Raw genomic sequence first — 21,884 nt, forward strand, 5'->3', positions numbered from 1 at the left:
CTTAATACAGTATCAAATCACACAACATGTAACCTAGTCTGAGTAAACCGGTCTTGAATTACCAAGTTTTGTCTCATGCATATATAAAAGTAAGAAGGTATTTCAAGTGAAGAAATGATAACAGTACGTATTTTAGTAATATAAAAAATTGATATGTGTGACTACAGAAACAAAACAGCCGATTCGTGAGCAGGCAAACAAGATGGTGTATAAGTTTTATCAATGAAGCACAATGGTGCAAAACTATTTGGGTTTTGCTGAGATGAGTACAAATACTGACTTTTATCTTGCTAACTGTTACAAAAGCATGAGACATTTACTTTTATGTACTGCATGTAATTATATGAGAGCATTTATCTTAGATTACTACACAATAATTCTGAATCATTAATCAAATTTTTATAATCCATGCATCTTATGCTGTACCTGATTGCTCAGCTGTTCTTAATGCAGATTTTTCCATTGTCAATAACTCTTGCATCAGCACTTCATTTGATAGCTTTCTTTCAGAACTCTGTAATTATGTACAGTTGTTACACATTCTTATTACATACATATTATGTATGTGCATGCAATGCTAGTCTTATCAGTCATTAATACAGTGAGTTATATATTTTGTGTTGCAACCAATATTTTACTGTATAGTGATGTCATACTGCACATGTATTTGTAGTGTGATGTCATACTGCACATGTATTTGTAGTGTGATGTCATACTGCACATGTATTTGTAGTGTGATGTCATACTGCACATGTATTTGTAGTGTGATGTCATACTGCACATGTATTTGTAGTGTGATGTCATACTGCACATGTATTTGTAGTGTGATGTCATACTGCACATGTATTTGTAGTATGATGTAATAATGTGAACACAGCAACTTACATTTTGCCGAATGTCAAAAACAATGACATCCCCAATTTTAAGGTATAAGAAGGATTCAAGGATAAAACCATCTTTGTACTGCCTTGCTTTTGTGCACAAACTTTTAACTGCCGCAACTGGTACATGCCACAAAACGCAAACAGAATTTGATGGATGCACTTCACTGAATCCCCTGACCCCTAAATATTCTTCAACAAAATTTTCCAGTTCAGAAACTTCTTCTAAAGTAATCTCAGAATAGTCTTTATCAACAATGGCTACCATTTTACAATAACCAGGAGGAAATGGTTCATTTCTCCCTTCCAAAAGATCGTGGACACTTTTGAGTTTTGATTTATAGTCTATTTTCTTTTTAAACCTTTCTAGCATCTCAAGAGCCCGAGGTGATTTTACTCGTTTTATTATAGTAACTAAAAGCCGATGACTGTTCCATCTCCAGTGTGGACTAACAACTTCAAATATATCATAAACTGTTTTGCTATGTTTAATTTGATCCTTTTCATAGTGGCTTAATATCAGCTTATTACGACCATCAGTCAAGTGGTAGCATACAAGTTTTAATTTCTCCAATTTCTTTTGGACACATTGTTCAAGTTCTTCAGCAATATCAGACACAACAGCTCCAAATTCAACACTTAAATCATCAATTATCTGAATTTCATTAGATGGTGACACTGAATTATCATGAGTGCCTATACAATACAACAGTATACTATAATCACCATGTAGTTTCTGATTATTTGCATGAAAAAATTACATAAATTTTATTATAGGATTTATAAAGTAATAAGTATATAGTAGTAAGTGAAGTAAGTTATGTAGTTTTCATCACAATGATAGTATATATTACGTAAATACATATCAGAGGTCGTCAATCTTTTAATTGTCCCTCAACAATTTAACCACAAAACAGTATCATATCACATTCATAATGTGGTTGTGTGCAATCAAGCCTGGGCATGCTTTGAGAGTGACCACCAGATATGCTTTAAATGAATTTCTACAAAGTTTTGTAAAATTTTTTGAAGGAATTGTGTACAGTAACTCAACTTGGGCATACTATACCTTACTTAATTCACTGAACTACAGTTTAACAAAAATTAATGTTATGGGCATAATTATCTGCTTGGATTATAGCTACAAAAAATTCACTTATATACCAATATGCTTCAACTGGTGTACTTTAGCATATGCTCTGATGTGGTGCTTTAGGTCATACCTATACAGTACTGTGTACATCTAAGTTTAGTTTATATGAATAAGATTACTGGTGTAATATGTACAGTTATTCCAGATCACTAAGTGAAAACCATGCAGGTATTACAATCTAATCCAAAACAGCCAAGCTGTAAAAAAGAATGCGGCCCTGAGAAAGGCTATGGTGAAAAAAGATGTGAAATCCAAGGTGGCGGCCAAGAAATGGCTGTGATGGTAGGTTAATGGTAAAAATTTAATAACGACAATTCAGGTGAATTTTGTGCCAAGACCAAGCGGCACCAAATTCACCTGAATTGTTGTTATTAAAATTTTTACCATTAACCTACCATCACAGCCATTTCTTGGCCGCCACCTTGGATTTCACATCTTTTTTCACCATAGCCTTTCTCAAGGCCGCACTCTTTTTTTACAGCTTGGCTGTTATGGATTAGATTTCACTTCTTTTTGTATTTGTATACCCCAAAGCCGGCCTACGGCCGGCATTAGGGCTTTTTAACCTGTCATTTTTTCTTTACTACAGGAAGAAGAAAAGATGAAGAAGGGTGATTTCTTTGTAGCTGACCTCTCTGCAAGGTGATCCTTCTAGCTGATCTCTCTACTGGATGACTTGTTTGTAGCTGAACTCTCTACAGGGTGATTTGTTTGTAGCTGAACTCTCTACAAGGTAACTTCTTCTAGCTGATCTTTCTACAGGGTAATTTGTTTGTAGCTGAATTCTCTACAGGGTGATTTGTTTGCAGCTAAACTGCTGAACTCTCTACAATGTAACTTCTTCTAGCTGAACTCTCTAAGGGTGGCTTGTTTCTAGCTGATCTCTCTACAGGGTGACTTGTTTCTAGCTGAGCTCTCTACAGGGTGATTTGTTTGTAGCTGAATTCTCTACAAGGTAACTTCTTCTAGCTGATCTTTCTACAGGGTGATTTGTTTGTAGCTGAATTCTCTACAGGGCAATTTCTTTGCAGCTGAACTCTCTACATGGTAGTTTCTTTGTAGCTGAACTCTCTACAATGTAACTTCTTCTAGCTGAACTCTCTACAAGGTGACTTGTTTCTAGCTGATCTCTCTACAGTGTAACTTGTTTCTAGCTGAACTCTCTACATGGTGATTTGTTTGTTGCTGAATTCTCTACAAGGTAACTTCTTCTAGCTGATCTTTCTACAGGGTGATTTGTTTGTAGCTGAATTCTCTACAGGGCAATTTGTTTGCAGCTGAACTCTCTATATGGTAGTTTCTTTGTAGCTGAACTCTCTACAATGTAACTTCTTCTAGCTGAACTCTCTACAGGGTGACTTGTTTCTAGCTGAACTCTATACAGGGTGATTTGTTTGTAGCTGAATTCTCTACAGGGAAATTTGTTTGCAGCTGAACTCTCTACATGGTAGTTTCTTTGTAGCTGAACTCTCTACAATGTAACTTCTTCTAGCTGAACTCTCTACAGGGTGACTTGTTTCTAGCTGAACTCTCTACAGGGTGATTTGTTTGTAGCTGAATTCTCTACAGGGCAATTTGTTTGCAGCTGAACTCTCTACATGGTAGTTTCTTTGTAGCTGAACTCTCTACAATGTAACTTCTTCTAGCTGATCTCTCTACAGGGCAATTTGTTTGCAGCTGAACTCTCTACATGGTAGTTTCTTTGTAGCTGAACTCTCTACAATGTAACTTCTTCTAGCTGATCTCTCTACAGGGCAATTTGTTTGCAGCTGAACTCTGTACATGGTAGTTTCTTTGTAGCTGAACTCTCTACAATGTAACTTCTTCTAGCTGAACTCTCTACAGGGTGACTTGTTTCTAGCTGAACTCTCTACAGGGTGATTTGTTTGTAGCTGAATTCTCTACAGGGCAATATGTTTGCAGCTGAACTCTCTACAATGTAACTTCTTCTAGCTGATCTCTCTACAGGGCAATTTGTTTGCAGCTGAACTCTCTACATGGTAGTTTCTTTGTAGCTGAACTCTCTACAATGTAACTTCTTCTAGCTGATCTCTCTACAGGGCAATTTGTTTTCAGCTGAACTCTGTACATGGTAGTTTCTTTGTAGCTGAACTCTCTACAATGTAACTTCTTCTAGCTGATCTCTCTACAGGGCAATTTGTTTGCAGCTGAACTCTGTACATGGTAGTTTCTTTGTAGCTGAACTCTCTACAATGTAATTTCTTCTAGCTGAACTCTCTACAGGTGACTTGTTTCTAGCTGATCTCTCTACAGGGTGACTTGTTTCTAGCTGAACTCTCTACAGGGTGATTTGTTTGTAGCTGAACTCTCTACAAGGTAACTTCTTCTTTCTACAGGGTGATTTGTTTGTAGCTGAACTCTCTTACATGGTGGTTTCTTTGTAGCTGAACTCTCTACAATGTAACTTCTTCTAGCTGATCTCTCTACAGGGCAATTCGTATGCAGCTGAACTCTGTACTTGGTAGTTTCTTTGTAGCTGAACTCTCTACAATGTAACTTCTTCTAGCTGATCTCTCTACAGGGCAATTTGTATGCAGCTGAACTCTCTACATGGTAGTTTCTTTGCAGCTGAACTCTCTACAATGTAACTTCTTCTAGCTGAACTCTCTACAGGGTGACTTGTTTCTAGCTGAACTCTCTACAGGGTGATTTGTTTGTAGCTGAATTCACTACAGGGCAATTTGTTTGCAGCTGAACTCTCTACATGGTAGTTTCTTTGTAGCTGAACTCTCTACAATGTAACTTCTTCTAGCTGATCTCTCTACAGGGCAATTTGTTTGCAGCTGAACTCTGTACATGGTAGTTTCTTTGTAGCTGAAATCTCTACAATGTAACTTCTTCTAGCTGATCTCTCTACAGGGCAATTTGTTTGCAGCTGAACTCTGTACATGGTAGTTTCTTTGTAGCTGAACTCTCTACAATGTAACTTCTTCTAGCTGAACTCTCTACAAGGTAACTTCTTCTAGCTGATCTTTCTAGAAGGTGATTTGTCTGTAGCTGAATTCTCTACAGGGCAATTTGTTTGCTGCTGAACTCTGTACATGGTAGTTTCTTTGTAGCTGAACTCTCTACAATGTAATTTCTTCTAGCTGAACTCTCTACAGGTGACTTGTTTCTATCTGATCTCTCTACAGGGTGACTTGTTTCTAGCTGAACTCTCTACAGGGTGATTTGTTTGTAGCTGAACTCTCTACAAGGTAACTTCTTCTTTCTACAGGGTGATTTGTTTGTATCTGAATTCTCTACAGGGCGATTTGTTTGCAGCTGAACTCTCTACATGGTAGTTTCTTTGTAGCTGAACTTTCTACAATATAACTTCTTCTAGCTGAACTCTCTACAGGATGACTTGTTTCTAGCTGATCTCTGTACAGGGTGACTTGTTCCTAGCTGAACTCTCTACAGGTGATTTGTTTGCAGCTGAACTCTCTTACATGGTGGTTTCTTTGTAGCTGAACTCTCTACAATGTAACTTCTTCTAGCTGAACTCTCTACAGGATGACTTGTTTCTAGCTGATCTCTCTACAGGGTGATCTGTTCGTAGCTGAAGTCTGTACAGAGTGGTTTGTTTGCAACTGAACTCTCTTACATGGTGGTTTCTTTGTAGCCCAACTCTCTACAAAGTGACTTCTTCTAGCTGATCTATCTACAGGATGACTTGTTTCTAACTGAACTCTTTACAGTGTGATCTGTTCATAGCGTGAACTTTCTACTGGGTGATTTGTTTGCAGCTAAACTCTTTGCATGATTGTTTCTTTGCAACTGAACTCTCTACAAGGTGACTTCTTCTATCTGATCTCTCTACAGGGCAATTTGTTTGTAGCTGAATTCTCTACAGGGTGATTTATTTGAGCTGAACTCTCTACATGATGGCTTCTTTGTAGATGAACTCTCTATTAGGTACCTTCTTCTAGCTGATCTGACTACAGGGTGACTTGTTTGTAGCTGAATTCCCTACAGAATAACTTGCAATGTAATATAACTGAGTAAATTATACATGCAACTGAATGCTTTATTAGGGTGACTGTTCTATTAGAGTATCTCGATCTCGCATTTGCTGCACGTAGTTGCTTTTCGAATCATAACTCAGTTATTTGTAATCCGATTCTTCTGTACTACTGCAAGAACTTTCTATGATGATTATTCCAGCTACATACAGATTTTCAGCTCGTTGCTCTAAGCGGTTTGTCTGGTAGACACGAAAACTAATAATTTTTTTATTCATAAAAATCGATCGCGTAATTTTGACACAGGTTGGGTTTTGTGTCATATTTCCATGGTCTTTATCTCGATTCCTTTCAAACCACAAAAATGCACTCCTACGATGGTTGCTCCATCTACATATCAATTTTCAACTGATTCCTCCAAGGGGTTTACCCTGTAGACGTGACAGACCTTCGACCTTATTTTACGCAAATAAGCGGTCATAACTCCGTGAATGTTCATTGGATTCCTACCAAAGTTGGTACGGAGATCCGCCTTAATGAGCCCTTTAAGTGTGCCAAATTTCAGCCCAATCCGAGCACGCATTCGTGTTTTATGGCGAATTTTGCGAAATGAAGAAGATGAAGAAGAAAAAAATGAAGAAATTAAAACGAAATTTTGTTCGCTCGTATCTCGGAAATGGTTAGAGCGATTTTCTTCAAATTTGGTATGTAGACTCCCCTAACTGGGCGGCACGTCTCTAGCAGATTTGGTTCCAATCGGATAAGGGATCACAGAGCTACATAGGTGTGTAAATTGCGTTTTCATTCTTCCTGTTAATATACTCACGGTGTGGCGCGCCGGCTTCTTGGGCCGCACGACACACTATCGTGTGTCTTGATTTATTTTATTTATTTTATTTATTTATTGATTAGCAAACACCCAACAGGGTTTTTACGCTAATGTACAAGGTACGTACACATAAGTGCCTAGTTTAAGTTACAATAACATAAGTGCCTATAATTTAGGTTACAATAATGATTAGTACTAAGTTACAATAAGTGCTAAGTTACAATAGGTGCTAGGTTACAACTAGTGCTAAATTACAGTAAGTGGTAAGTTACAATAAGTGCTAGAATTACAATGAATACTAAATTACAGTGAGGGCTAAGTTACAATAAATACAATAAGTGCTAAGTTACAGTTACAAAGTAGGAGTAGTTGATTGTTTAAATGTTTCAAGATCAATGGTAGATAGATTAGGGATACATAGATCGTTCCAATGGGGAATAGTTCTGGGTAGGAATGAATAGAGATACGTGTTTACTGAAGACTGTATATGATTAAATTTCTGATCATGATGGGCTCTGGTAGCAGTTTGATTTAATGATGGCAGACAGCGATTTGGGACCAATAATAAATGATTAACTATCTTGTACAATAGGATGAGGCGTGCTTGCTTTCTGCGTTCTTGTAAAGATGGCCAATTTAGTTCATTTAACATGTCTGTGATACTGTCACGGTGGTGTCTGTTCCAAGGCTTATTTAAGACGAAACGAGCAGCTCGATGTTGAATCATTTCAAGTTTAGAAATGTCATTTTGGTGGTGTGGGTCCCAGATGGCACAACAATATTCGATAGATGGTAGCAGAAAGTGTTTGTAGGCATATTCTTTGAAGTGTTTATGACAGGAATGTAAATTTCGCTTTAGGAAACCAAGTAATCGATTTGCTTTGTTGCATATGTAGTCAATGTGATCGTGCCATGAAAGTTTATTGTTCAAGTAAACTCCAAGATATTTAATCTTTTCTACTGATTTCAAGGGCACTCCATTCATTTGATATGTAAATGTTTTGGTGGTATGGTGTGTGGTAACTTGTAAGATGTTGCATTTAGATATATTAAAGTCCATCTGCCATTCATTTGCCCATTTTATAAGAGTAGTTAAGTCATCCTGCAGAATCTTCTGATCACTTGGTGAGTGTATAGGCCTATAAATTAAAATGTCATCTGCAAACAGTCGCAACTCACTATGTATGTTTGTAGTTATGTCGTTGATATATATTAGGAAAAGGGCAGGTCCAAGAACTGAGCCTTGGGGGACACCAGATGTTATGTCACAAGATATGGAATAACGGCCTTCTATTACTACTTGCTGTGTTCTGTTGTGTAGAAATGATTCAAACCATTCCAGCAAACTTCCTCTCACTCCATAATACTCCAGTTTGTTTAGAAGTCGAGCATGTGCAACCTTGTCAAAGGCCTTGGAGAAGTCTAGTACTGCCAAATCTACCTGTAGTTTATTGTTTATTGCTTTGGCTATATCATTGACAGTCACAAGCAGTTGTGATTCACAGGAGTGATGTTCTCTGAAGCCGAATTGATTTTCTGTTAAGATGTTGGTTGACTCTAGATGTTTCATTAATTGGCTGACAATGATGTGCTCCATGGTTTTGCAGATTACTGAAGTTAGTGATATTGGACGGTAGTTTTTGGGATCTGATTTGTCTCCTTTTTTATAAACTGGTGTGACATATGCATGCTTCCATTGAGTTGGTAATCTACTGTAGCTGAGAGATATCTGAGTTTAAATGTATAAATTGTGTATAGTGCACGAGATATGTAGTGCTTTGACTGTAAATTTAATGTATGAATTTGAAGGTGTAATCATACAAGAAAACTAAAAAAATAATATAGTTAATCATGACCTCAAATGTGCTATTTGGCACAGTAGCAGCATCTAATTTTATAATTATGGAAGTCCACTTGATAGCAGAATTTGCTAAAGAATGGGAGTGTATAAACAATGGAATGGAATACAGGAATGGTGGAATGGAATTTTTCAAGTTCAATATCATTTTTTACATCCATATAAGTACAACTCCTCCCCTTTGAAGTCAGCTCATTTAGCATACTTTTCCTCACCACAACACTTGTATGACTTATAACTCAATACTTTATTACTTGTCTGAAACTAACCGTCTTAATGAAGGTTCAGTTCTGTGTGCAATGTGGCACTGCCACAATGAACTTTGGCTTAAATTGTGGAAAAGGCTTATTGTAAATGCTTACAAGATAGTCCACATTTCACTTTACCCAAAGATTTTTGCTTAGGCTTCTAGGTTAGTTGTAAACACCTCATACAGGCTCTGCCTTCTGTGTTTACCCTCCAGTGCCTAACTGGTAAAGTTGATAATAAATAAATGAATAGTTCATTAATATATGTGACCGGATTTGCGAAAAGGTACCTTTTCACACACAAAATTTGACCCATTTTTTGAACTTTAAAACTTCATAACATTTTGATCATGGCATATAATTGCTTAAATTTTTCAATGAATCTAGCTACAGTATCTGGCTACATTGTGATGCTAAGAGAAAGTTAATCAGTATAAGGAGTCACATGTTATATCATTTTGTTTGCTGCTATGTCAAATGTGTGGAAAAGGTACCTTTTCGCAAATCCGGTCACATATAGTGAATGTACTTTTACAATGCATACATGTAAATGTAATCAGCTAGCTAACTTTTTATCATTTAGGAACAAGGATTAAGTCAGGAGTCTTCTTGGTATACCCAATAAACTGCTATTGTGCATGTTCATAACTGACTTTACAGTACGTTACATTGGTAAATTTGTCTGTGGTGAGGTGAATTACACTAAAAGAGCTGACCTCAAGAGGAATCCTATTTATTTGCTTACTTAAGGGAAGGAGTTGTAGTTGTTTGGATGTAAAAACTGATATTGAACTTAAAAATTTCATTCCACAATTCCAGTATTCCGCCATTCCAGTAGTCCATTCTACTGTTTATACACTTCCCTAAAGAATGGCTAAACAAAATAAGGTCAATTATTCTTAAAGAGTTTACATAGCTATATATATGTACTCACATAAGTATAGCCAATTATGTAACCACATTGAAGGTGCAAAATATGTAATAAAAAATTATAGAGCCATCTGAAAAAATAGCCTATAGGATTGTCAAGACTTGCAGTGGCGGAGACTTTACTGGACAATTTTAGATTGAAGTTTAAGCTCATTTAAGTAGCCATTTACTTGTTTTTATAATATTGTTTACCATTCTCTTATGTAGTAGCAGTAATTATATGGCCCTAGCCATTCTCACTGTGGGTTGTACCACAATTTTGCTAAGTGTAGCACACTTCGATCAAAACTAAAGCACACTTTTGACACATTATGAAAAGCTGTAAGCACACTTTTCACCTTTGAATTTATGATTAGATGGCATCATATGGTACATTAAAAAATAAATGAAGATAAAAATTTTCTATTGTAGCACATACTGTATGTATGTAACCTGGAACTATACATACTAGTAATCATCAAATGCATAATTCATTATAAGTGTAAATTTACCAGTAATATCACTGTGGACCATAGAGAGAGAACTGCTAATTGATACTGATAGTGTTCTAGTGGCATCATTTCCGTGACATTTCATGATTTCTAGCATCTCATAAAATGATTTCTTGTAACCAGCTTCCAGTGGAGAAGATATTTTCCTTAGCAAAACTTGAATCTTATCTTTAGGAGTGCTGGCTGAGTTTATTTCTTCCAGATCAGACAATGTAATAACATACTTGGATACGAAATAGTGATATAAATCAGTGTTACGTAGTGTACTGACTAGTTCACTAAAGTGTTCAATAAAAGTGTGATACTCTGGTGAAGTTGGTGCTGTAAAAATATGCAACACATAGTACAAGCATCTTTGCTTTACCGTACAGTAAGTGCATACTGTGATAGCTACATGTATACCTGTATTTGGTAGTGTGTCGTGTGACCAAGAAAGCCAGCATGCCACACATTGTGTATATTGACAGGAAAGAAGAAAGCATGATTTTCACACCTGCACATATAGCTCAATGGTCCCTTCTCCAATGCACATCATTTTGTATCATAGCTGTCCGACCACATAGCTAGCAAATTTAATTGAATTCGCTACAGAGTATGGGCTACCAAATGTTCACTTTTTAAGGAGTCTATGGGGCCTAGATTTTCCTTTTCACACGCTTTGCAAAAATTGCAAAAGTATAATGTGAATTTGGTATGGATGAAGAGCATAACCATAAAAGTGAATTTACCTGCTTTAATATCCACAGTGCTATGAACATTTAGTCACACAAAAAATCAAAATTTTGTCATGGCTACAGGGTAAACCACTTGTGGAAATAATTTGAAAATTAGTGTGTACATACACTGTACATGTATATATATATATATATATATATCTAATTCAAAACAGCCAAGCTGTAAAAAAAGTGTGCAGCCCTCAAAAAGGCTATGGTGAAAAAAGATGTGAAATCCAAGGTGGCGGCCAAGAAATGGCTGTGATGGTAGGTTAATGGTAAAAATTTTAATAACGACAATTCAGGTGAATTTTTGTGCCGCTTGGTCTTGGCACAAAATTTACCTGAATTGTCATTATTGAAATTTTTACAATTAACCTACCATCACAACCATTTCTTGGCTGCCACCTTGGATTTCACATCTTTTTTTACCATAGCCTTTTTGAGGGCCGCAAACTTTTTTTACAGCTAGGCTGTTTTGGATTAGATTTCATTTCTTTTTGTATTTGTATACCCCAAGGCCGGCCTATGGCCAGCTTTGGGACTTTTTAAACCTATCTTTTTTTTACCACAAGAAGAAGAAAAGATGAAGTAGATGTACTTTAAATATTTTATCAGCAAATGTGCAAATTATATATATAATACATATATTGATTACAGAAATCTCCATGGTGGTTTCTTTGTAACTGAACACTCTACAAGGTGACTTCTTCTAGATGCTCTCTCTACAGGGTGAATTATTTGTAGCTGAACGATCTACAAGGTAACTTCTTCTAGCTGATCTCTCTACAGGGTGTAGCTGAATTCTGTACAGGTGATTTGTTTGCATCTGAGCTCTTTACTGGATGGTTTCTTTGTAGCTGAACTCTCTACAAGGTAACTTCTAACTGATCTTTCTACAGGGTGGTTTGTTTGTAGCTGAATTCTGAACAGGTGATTTGTTTGCATCTGAGCTCTTTACTGGATGGTTTCTTTGTAGCTGAACTCTCTACAAGGTAACTTCTTCTAACTGATCTTTCTACAGGGCAATTTGTTTGTGGCTGAATTTTCTACAGGGTGATTTCTTTGCAGCTGAACTCTATACATGGTTGTTTCTTTGTAGCTGAACTATCTACAATGTAATTTCTTCTAGCTGACCTCTCTACAGGGTGATTTGTTTGTAGCTGAATTCTGTACAGGTGATTTGTTTGCAGCTGAGCTCTTTACAGAATGGTTTCTTTGTAGCTGAACTCTCTCTACAAGGTAACTTTTCTAGCTGATGTCTCTACAAGGTCACTAGTTTGTAGCTGAAATCTCTACATGGTGGTTTCTTTGTAACTGAACTTTCTACAAGGTGACTTCTTCTAGCTGATCTTTCTACAGGGGGATTTGTTTGTAGCTGAATTCTCTACAAGGTAACTTCTTCTAGCTGATCTCTCTACAGGGAGATTTGTTTGTAGCTGAACTCTCTACAGGTGATTTGTTTGAAGCTGAACTCTCTACATGATGGTTTCTTTGTAGCTGAACTCTCTACAAGTTAACTTCTTCTAGCTGATCTCTCTACAGGGTGATTTGTTTGTAGCTGAACTATCTACAAGATAACTTCTTCTAGCTGATCTCTCTACAGGGAGATTTGTTTGTAGCTGAACTCTCTACATGGTGGTTTCTTTGTAGCTGAACTCTACGAGGTGATTTCTTCTAGCTGAACTATCTCTTTCCATAGTTGCATGAACTCCCTACAAAGTAACTTCTTCTAGCTAATCTCTCTACAGGGTGACTTGTGTGTAGCTGATCTCTATACAGGTTTCTTGTTTCTAGCTGATCTCTTGAATTCTCTTCATGCATGTTGACTGCTCTATTAGGATGACTGCTCTATTAGAGTATCTCGATCTTTCGTGTTATAACTCCATGGCTTTAAATCTGATTCTTCTACACCATTGATGAACCTTTCTAAGATGATTACTCCATCTGTACAACGATTTTCAAAGCATTACCCCAAGCGGTTTATCTGGTAGGCGTGGCAAGCAGTCGTTTTTTTTATTAGCTAATCTCGATTGCGTAATTGTTATACACTGTTGGTTTTTCCGTTGTATCTTCCTGTTTTTTTAGCTCGATTTCTTTCAAACCACATAAAGTTTGAGGTTCAATAGTTAACCTGTTCACCCACCGATTTTCAGCTTCTTCCCATACGCGGTTTATACCCTCTAGGCGTGACAACATATTGGTGTTATTTTTCGCGAATAATCGCTCATAACTCTTTGCCTGTTTATCGTATTCTAGCCAAAGTTGGTACCAAGATGCGCCGTTATATTCCCCATCTGTGTGCCAAATTTCAAGGCAATCGGATGTGGCATTCGCGTTTTATAGCAGTTGTTGTAAGTGTGCGACAAGAAAAAGAAAAATGAAGAAACTGAGCCAATTTTTGAAGTCGCATATCTCGGGAACTCGTGAAGCGATTTCGCTCAAATTTGGAATGTGGAGTGCTGCAGTTGGAGGGAATTTCCACAGCAAAAATCGTCTTGTTTCATCAAGGAAGCACAGAGCTACGGAGGTGCGAAAATTGCGTTTTCTTTCTTCCTGTCAATATACTCACGGGTGTTACGCGCCGGCTTCTTGGGCCGCACGACACACTACCATGTGTCTTGATACAACAATGATTATATTACAATCATTGATGACCACGGTTATTGTTGATGTGAATGTCATGACATCAGGGCACAGCTGAAAAACAGCTTTTGCTGATGCTGTCTCCCTGTTTAAATAACATTAAAAAATTTTTAAAAAATGACTGCCACGCATTGTCAAGATTGTAAGTATAAATTCCATAATATCAACATTATTCCCATCGTGAATCACACCTTTGCACATAGCAAACAAAATAGAACTAAAATATGTATCGAGCCCTGTTGAGCACCTTCATCTACAGTACTAGTCTGGCGCCGCCCGCCCCTTCGCATAAAGTAAGGGTCTGGTGAAATACAGATACTAAATCATTTCTAGCGCCCAGATTCGGCGCTAGCCAATTAGTGCATGCCAATGACGTTCACACAGAAATCGCCTTGGAAACACAATGCTTTTGTTCGAATTGAAGTGCAATCATCTGACGTAACAAGCATTACGTGCGCTGTCTAATTGAATTCCTTTTGAAATGATTAGGTATTTGTATTTCACCAGACCCTTACTTTTTGCGAAGGGGCGGGCGGCGCCAGACTACTACAGTACAGGGTCTATTCAGCTCACATGAATACTTTCAGTACTTGTGCAACATTATTCAGGGGCGGATCCAGGGGGGGTTCAAAGGGTTCCATGGAAACCCCCTTTTGAAAAGTCTCTCTCACTCGAGATACTCTAATAGAGCAGTCAAATCGAGATGCAGTCACAGTAGTCTTTTGAGGAGCAGTGTAGCAAGCTATATATCTAGTTATAAATAAGGAAGGAAGTATAGTTGGTGAGGTGGCAGCTATTGTCAGCAGGTGATGACCCTTTTTTTTTTTGGTCTTCAACTTATACAGCTAGGCTGAAGTTGCAATTACAAAGTGGAACCCCCCTTTTTAAAAGTCTGGATCCGCCCCTGTTATTACACATTCACTTGGTCTTGTCCTGCCCCCTGGAGTTACAAGGCAAAAACCAAATGATCGTAAAATTGCAGGGTCTAATAGGACAGCCATTACTCAGGATAAAAAGTGTATGATAAAGCTTACCAAAGTTCAAACCATACTGAACACCCAAATATTTACTGAGCCACTGCTACAGTTCACCTCACTTTAATTTATAAATATTCTAAAAGATAATAATTCCGTAGATGTACACAATAAAGGCACATTCTATTAAAATTTTCTAAAATGTACGCTCTTTATATTATTACAAATAAAACATGAAATTGTAGCTAACTTCAGTCTACTCCATATTGTCTGTAGATAAGAGGAAAAACAAGCCTGTGGTGTCACATAGAGCACTAAATTAATGAAATCCATACAAAACAGTGAAGACTGCAGTGTTCAAAATAAGCCTGAGTTGTGAGATCAAAGGTGGTTATGCTAATTATATTAATATTGCATAGCCAACATCATTGTAGCCATTTCTTGGCCGTCACCTTTGATTTCACAACTTTTTCACCTAGGCTTTTTGCCAAAGGCCACACCCAACTTGGCTGTTTATTTACATTTGCTCTACATTCATCTACCTACACACAGCTACCTAGCTATGTGCATATAATTACACAACACTCAAATAACACTTCATGGCTAATCGCTTCAGGTTAGCACGCAAGGTTGTTGTTGCAGCTACAGCAACTATAATGATAGTAAGTCAATGGTGACATTTGTATAGCTACCTAAATGAAAAATGACACAAATAGAAGGATAAACATCACTGCCAATGGATAAAATTTTCGTGACATATACAGCACAGGAGAGAGTCATGAACCCCCTCCCCAAATCCACCCCTATGATGTGTCCTCGGACGCACACAACCACAGTATAGTGAATGACCAACTATAGTGGGCGTGGCAGGAAAATATTGCATGAGGTTCAATAAAGTCCGGGCTGTGGCATGAATCCAAATCTCGCTCAGAATGGTTGCCGTTACAGTAAACTGTTTAGCTATGACATAAACACTATACAGTATGCAGCTACGTACCATTACCTGACTGAAATTCCCCAGGGTTATTTCTTGCCATTGCGAAAGGATAAGCAAAATTCTTCAAACTTATGGGTGTGGTCATCTAGTAATTTATGGATCACGTATCTTGTGACGCCTCAAATTTTGAAGCAATCGTTGTGAAGTGGATAGCACCAAATTTAAACTTTGTTAAAGCATTTTGATTAATTTAAGAAGAGGTGCCCAGTGCAACGCCCCCATTTTATTGATAAATGTTTTCAACAACAGATCACATAGCTACTGTAATAAAGAAGTCAACCACTAGCTAGCTACCTGGCATATTTTATATCATTCTAAAACTTGTAGCTAAGTGCTATATGGCCATCATTATTATATTGCTTGTTTCCCGTCACCCAATGGAACAAAAACTGATGCGGGCGGGAGGTAATTATTGATCATGACAAGTAGTGGCCAGGTTTAATACTGAACCGAAAGTCGGCGTCTGGGCTATTGAGCCGACAGTCACGTGAGATCTAGCAAATAGACTTTTACAGACTATGATAAGGGCCAACTAATCCAAAATAGCTAATTTTACAGTAGGAATGGACGATTATATGAATCTAGCATCTGCTTTAATAATCACGTGAGCTATGTACCTACCCCTAAGCCCGTGGATTTAATTGTGGGACTGATCTCCACTCGTGCAGTAATAGACTACTCTTCAGGACTTTCGTCTACAATTTTATGTGGAAGAATGGTGGAATCACGGATGTTCATGAATTACAAAGGGACTGCTATACAAAAAGGCAGAAAATGTTGCTTGGAGACTCCAGTGTTGCCAGTGTAAAAGGCTAAGTAAAGAGAGAGCAGCCTAAATAATATTATTGCTAATCTGTGAAAAATTCCTGTGCACTGTTACTGAAGTTGGAGCCAACAGCTGGCACTAGTACAACAAATGGTACGTGTCAGTTTTGTGTACCGAGACAGGTACATTGGAATTGTATGTATTTTTTAACCGACTTCATCTCATTTGATATTTCAAAAAAAGTGGGTCATATATATCACCAGTATTACTGGTGGGTGAAAATTGCACTGTATGGGAATATACATGGTGCATGGTTGTGTTGGTGTGCATGTGGAGTGTTTGTATGTTCTGGCACTTGACATTGCATGTGATACAGTTTATATCCACGTACTACCTAAATTGTGCTTTTATCACACTGGATCTGAGAAAATCAGTCTTATTTTCCATGTCAGCAAATTTGATTTTTCACCAAGAACATATATAGCTCCATGAATAAACTGTCTAATTTCACAATCAAAATCAGCTTGACTTGAGTGGTCTACTTTTGCTGGCTGCTTTTCCCAAGCCTAGTGGTGATCCATACATGTAGTGTGCAGCCTTAATGGAGCTCTGGTCAGCCTGGGGATGGCTGTATGTGGCTGTACAGCTCCATGGCATTGAATAAACATTTGTGCTGTGAAATTACTTTCATTTAAGCCAGTTTGAGACCTGAATGGTCCATAATTTGGCCTTCATCCCTACGCCTTCCTTTTCAATTTTTGAACAGCTCCTTCTGGGCCCGCCTTCCTCCCCTTTCAGAGCTCGCCTGATACTGGCAACCTCAGTTTAAGAACTATCTAAAATGGCAGGAAACTTAAGTGCTGGCTACTTACACGGTGGATGCTCTGGAAGGTAAGGAATCAGAGTAAAACATGCAAAAATTTGGTACACATAGCTTCAACCATTGGCGAGCTACAACACACTTGATACTTAAAACCAGCATTTCTTGATACTTTTAAATAGGCGATAAGACCATTTTTCCCAGACTGGGTCACATATATGCAATCCATTAATCAGAAATCTGATTAGTTCACATATCATGTTTTTGCAAGTAAACACATTATGTTTAACAGGAACTAGACTTCACTATGAAGGAACTCAAACAGGAACCTCCATAAACTGTCGTGCACCCCACACAGTGGGTTATAAATTTATTGTTGGATTATGCAGCCTTGCTTGTAACATGGTTCAATTTAGGTTAACACTATACATTGATGGATTTTCCAGTTCATAGAAAACACAATGGACCAAGTCCCAACCCCATATATACCATTGCACTCGTGATTTATTTATTAAATAAGTGCATGTTGTAGTCACTATACAAATCAACAGTTTTGCTGTTCCTGTTTTCTATCACTGTAATTCCAAGATTGTTCAAAAGGTATAGGGGAATTTGTGATTTGCGCATACTTGAAGTATACAGAACGTAAATAAAACCAACCAAAACTGGACATGTAAATTTATGAGGTGACTGGACAAAACATGAAAAAGCAGCCCTATGAGGTACTCCTGTGTATTAACAAAGGATTAGAATTGGTTGCTAATGTTTTTAAAAGCTTTCTAGTGAGATATTTAGACAGAAAATTCGCTAAGAGGGTGGTTTTTGCTCCTTCCCATGCCTGATACGGACATTGGCATAGCAGCCTTACTGTTAAAGCTTTGGAGCTCAAACACCCAACACAGCATTGCTGTGAACTGGTCAACAACAAGACGTGTTCAATTACAAAATTAGGCTGTTTGTTCAGTAGAAATCTTGACTTCAATCAATATCACCGTACAATACCAATGGCAAAATTGAAGTCGAGGTTTCTACTGAACAAGCAGCCCGATTTTGTAATTGAACAAGTTTTGTTATTAACAAGTTCGCAGCAACGTTGTGTCGGGAGTTTGAGCTCCGAAGCTTTAACAGTAAGGCTGTTATGCCAATGTCTGTATCAGGCATGGGCACGAGAAAAACCACCCTCTTAGTGAATTTTGTCGCTAAATATGTCGCTGGAAAGCTTTTAAAAACATTAGCAACCAATTCTAAACCTTCTTTACTACTTAAGACTACCGACAGAGCTTCCTTTTCATATTTTGTCTATTGACTGCCAAGTTTTATACGTCCAGTGTCGTAAATTTTCGTGAAGCATGAAAAATGTGTAAATATGCGCAATTCACAAATTCCCCTATAAGGCTGAAACTTTAACAGCACACTGGAGATAACAAAGAAGTTTTAAAAGGAATCCAAGAAAAAATACAAATTAGTTGGGTTTTTCTTAGCTGGTCATGGCAAATATCAGATAATAAAGGTAGTAAGCATAGACCTAAAAATTGGTTTGGTAATGTATATTTAACTGACAGTCACGTGATACTTACCCAGTATGAAAATTGAGGACCAAACCCAAAACAGTAAAGTATACATTATGGGAATGAAATATACTATAAGAGTCTAGCTAGTTTGCTATTTCATAATCACATCAACCATGCATTTTATTGCAGGATACAACATGATTTAACCTTGAAGCTTCTCAGCAAATCATCTTCTGGTTTATGGTGGAACAATTAAAGTTGTGAGTTCATCCATTCTGAGCTCCCATTTCAGTTCTACTGAATGTTATTGTACTTGAACAATTTAGGTGACTCTTGACCGACTCAGCTATGCCAATATTGTACCACATACAGTATAATATATTATATAGGTTTATGCACTATAATAATATTATTACATTGCTAAATATCCCTTGTATCATATAGCCTGTTTGTAACATATGTAACATTATGCTATGAAACATCCATAGGTGTGCTATATATACCTAAGCAAAATTGTGTGGTTATTAGCTGTACTATATATTGTTCCTGTAGCTATATACTGTACTCCAATATATTACTCAGCCAAAGTGTTCAAATTGAACCATCTACCTGTTTGACCTGACCATTCCCACTAATACCCAGCAACGCTTATTGGCTGCAAGAGCTTGGAATGAAGATAGATATGGATCTTTACTGTATGATCTTCAACATACTGGATTGGTTGTTGATCTCATTACTATTGAGATAGGATGTCTGGGACACTTTATGCCAGAAACACTTGCTCATGTGGCTACTGCTTGTTGTGTGTTGAAGAAAACTGTACGGTCACTGTTTGAGCAGGCTTCTCGTATTGCCATCTCCTGCTCTTACAGAATTTTCAATGCTAGAGCTTCCCCGGAGTGGGATCTATTAGACCTCTGGACCTGAACTTTGTTACTTTGTAGTTAATTTTGTACTGTAAGTTAAGTAATGTAAGTCTTGCCAGGGCTCCTGCACTAATCACTCTTTGGCTATCAGTGTATGGTAACCCTGAGTCTAGGCCCCGGTTTGTATACTATTAATAATCAATAAGACGTTTATCATCATCTCGATCTTGAAGGCTGCCAGGATTGTACACCCATGTACCCTATATAATACCTATTGAAAAAAAGTGGAGACACTCCCACCCTTCTGCTAAGGTTATATATGTACAGCTAATGCGTTCATCTTAAAACTTGCTTCCTCTGTGCCTCCTTCTACCATGAAATAATGCATTAAGTGATCTATACTAAAATAATTAAAATTTGGTGCAGCTACCTAAAAAGTGATGCAGGTGGTGATGGGAACAAGGAATTTAATAATGATAACCTGTACATGTGATTTGAAAGGAGTACAAAACCCCTAAATTGCTTTGTAGTTTATAGCAATGTATTTTCCAACAGCATGCAATTTACACTACATAGCTAGCTTTGAAGCACATCTAATTAATTTTTGTTTAGTGACATTAAGAAACACTACAACAAATCTCATCAGTCTGGAAAACAGTCTGTATGTTGGTATGTTTGTGAGCAAGTTTTTGAGTTTTCACTGTAGCTACATGCAGTATGTCCAGCTACTGTGCTTATAGCTAACTAATAGTTTTGTGATGGCTGAGTCATGGATGGTATAATACAGATAGCTAGTTTGGGGTAGTAAGAGCAGTATAGGCACCAGCCTATTATGCTGGCATAATTTTGAGCATAATAGGTGCCTGAAAGTATCAAGCATAATGCTAGCATAATAGGCAGAATAATTGTCATACTGTAAGCAAAAATGCATGCCACAGAAAAAGTTGACTTACAATAACAGAACAGTTGATGCCACTCATATGGCATTAAGTAGTTATTTGACATGACTGTTATTATAGTTTAGAATGTAGCCAAATTCTTAATGCACAACGAGTACTTTTCAGTTGTTCATAAGAAGTTTATCATTATCCATTAGAAAGTAACAAAACATGGGAATTGTAGCAAAAGTTTGAGCTAATTATGAGCATAATAGGCAAAATTTTTGAGCACTGCAGCATAGCATAATAGGCAAAATTAAAAGCATAATAGGCTGGTGCCTAAAGAGCAGGGGATCTGGGTAATCTGGGCAGGGGATCTAGAAGCTAAAGGTACCTTAATATGTTTTAGTACTGAATTAGAGGTTTCATGCACAAATTCCACCATGATACTCATGAGCCATGAATAGGTAGGTTGACTGGCTGTCTACAACTGATAGGTTTGTATCACTGCTTGAAGGTTCTTAGTTTACTAATTTGTTAAACTGCTTTACTGTAGTTGTATCCAGTTATACTGATAGTAAAATGTCAGTAACTTTAAGTATATGGAACATAATTGTTTTACTAAATTTTAAACTCTCAGTAAACATCAGTGAATGCAGGTTTACTGAAAAGCTACTAAAATTCCTAACAATTAACTGTTCCATATACTGTGGATATACCACTCTAGTAAACTAAGAAACTTCAAGCAGTGTATCCCCTGGAAAAATATCTGGCGTCATACTAAAAAGTAGCTGACGTCTGACTAAGCAGAAACCTGTCGTGATTGCAAAATTTTATTTTGATGTTAAACAGTATCATTATAAAATTTTATCTAGCAAGTTACATTTTTTACAGGGCTAAAAAAGGCTAATTAGATACTCTCTTTAGGCATGCGTACATTATGCCGGAATAATTTTTGGAATAATCGGTGGTAAAAAGCATCAGGAATAATGCCGGAATAATAGGGTGATCTTCCGGAATAATTAATTAGAATTTACACAATTTTCGTGTGGTATCGCAGAAAAATTCGTAAAGGAACATCCATAATCACTGCTAGCACAAAATCGGGCAAAAAGATCGAGATACTCTAATAGAGCAGTCATTTACCCTAATAGAACAGTCAGACGAGCTTAGTTGTGACTGCTCTATTAGAGTATCTCGATCTTTGGGTATAGTTTGTTTGCAAGTGGTTATATTTTCAGCTGCAGAAGAATATCCATTTGACTTTTACAATTCCAGGAATTACTCCAAGAATATTTGGGAATAATTTTGGGAATATTAAATAGGTGAATAAAAAAAGAATTTCCAGAAAGAATAAT

At 37.2% G+C, this 21,884-nt stretch overlaps 1 protein-coding gene across 1 annotated transcript; it reads right to left on the minus strand.

The window, feature by feature from the left end:
- Positions 1–415: 415 nt before the first annotated feature.
- LOC136253798 (uncharacterized) lies at positions 416–15,748 on the minus strand. Its single transcript, XM_066046456.1, has 4 exons — positions 15,692–15,748; positions 10,356–10,676; positions 886–1,577; positions 416–514 (listed from the first exon to the last, which is right to left on the minus strand). The coding sequence occupies exons 1-4, from the start codon at positions 15,723–15,725 to the stop codon at positions 416–418; spliced, it is 1,146 nt and encodes a 381-aa protein (XP_065902528.1). The 5' UTR covers positions 15,726–15,748.
- Positions 15,749–21,884: the final 6,136 nt, after the last annotated feature.

Source organism: Dysidea avara, chromosome 4 (assembly GCF_963678975.1).
Source record: "Dysidea avara chromosome 4, odDysAvar1.4, whole genome shotgun sequence".
Taxonomy (NCBI): domain Eukaryota; kingdom Metazoa; phylum Porifera; class Demospongiae; order Dictyoceratida; family Dysideidae; genus Dysidea; species Dysidea avara.

What these genes read in the sequence shown, in the direction of transcription:
- LOC136253798 (XM_066046456.1), bottom strand. Translation starts at nt 15,725, where the DNA reads ATGGCAAGAAATAACCCTGGGGAATTTCAGTCAG. An exon ending in CCCTGGGGAATTTCAGTCAG is followed by an intron (nt 10,677 to 15,691) that starts GTAATGGTACGT and finishes ATATTTTTACAG; the next exon opens with CACCAACTTCACCAGAGTAT. An exon ending in GGTCCACAGTGATATTACTG is followed by an intron (nt 1,578 to 10,355) that starts GTAAATTTACAC and finishes TGTATTGTATAG; the next exon opens with GCACTCATGATAATTCAGTG.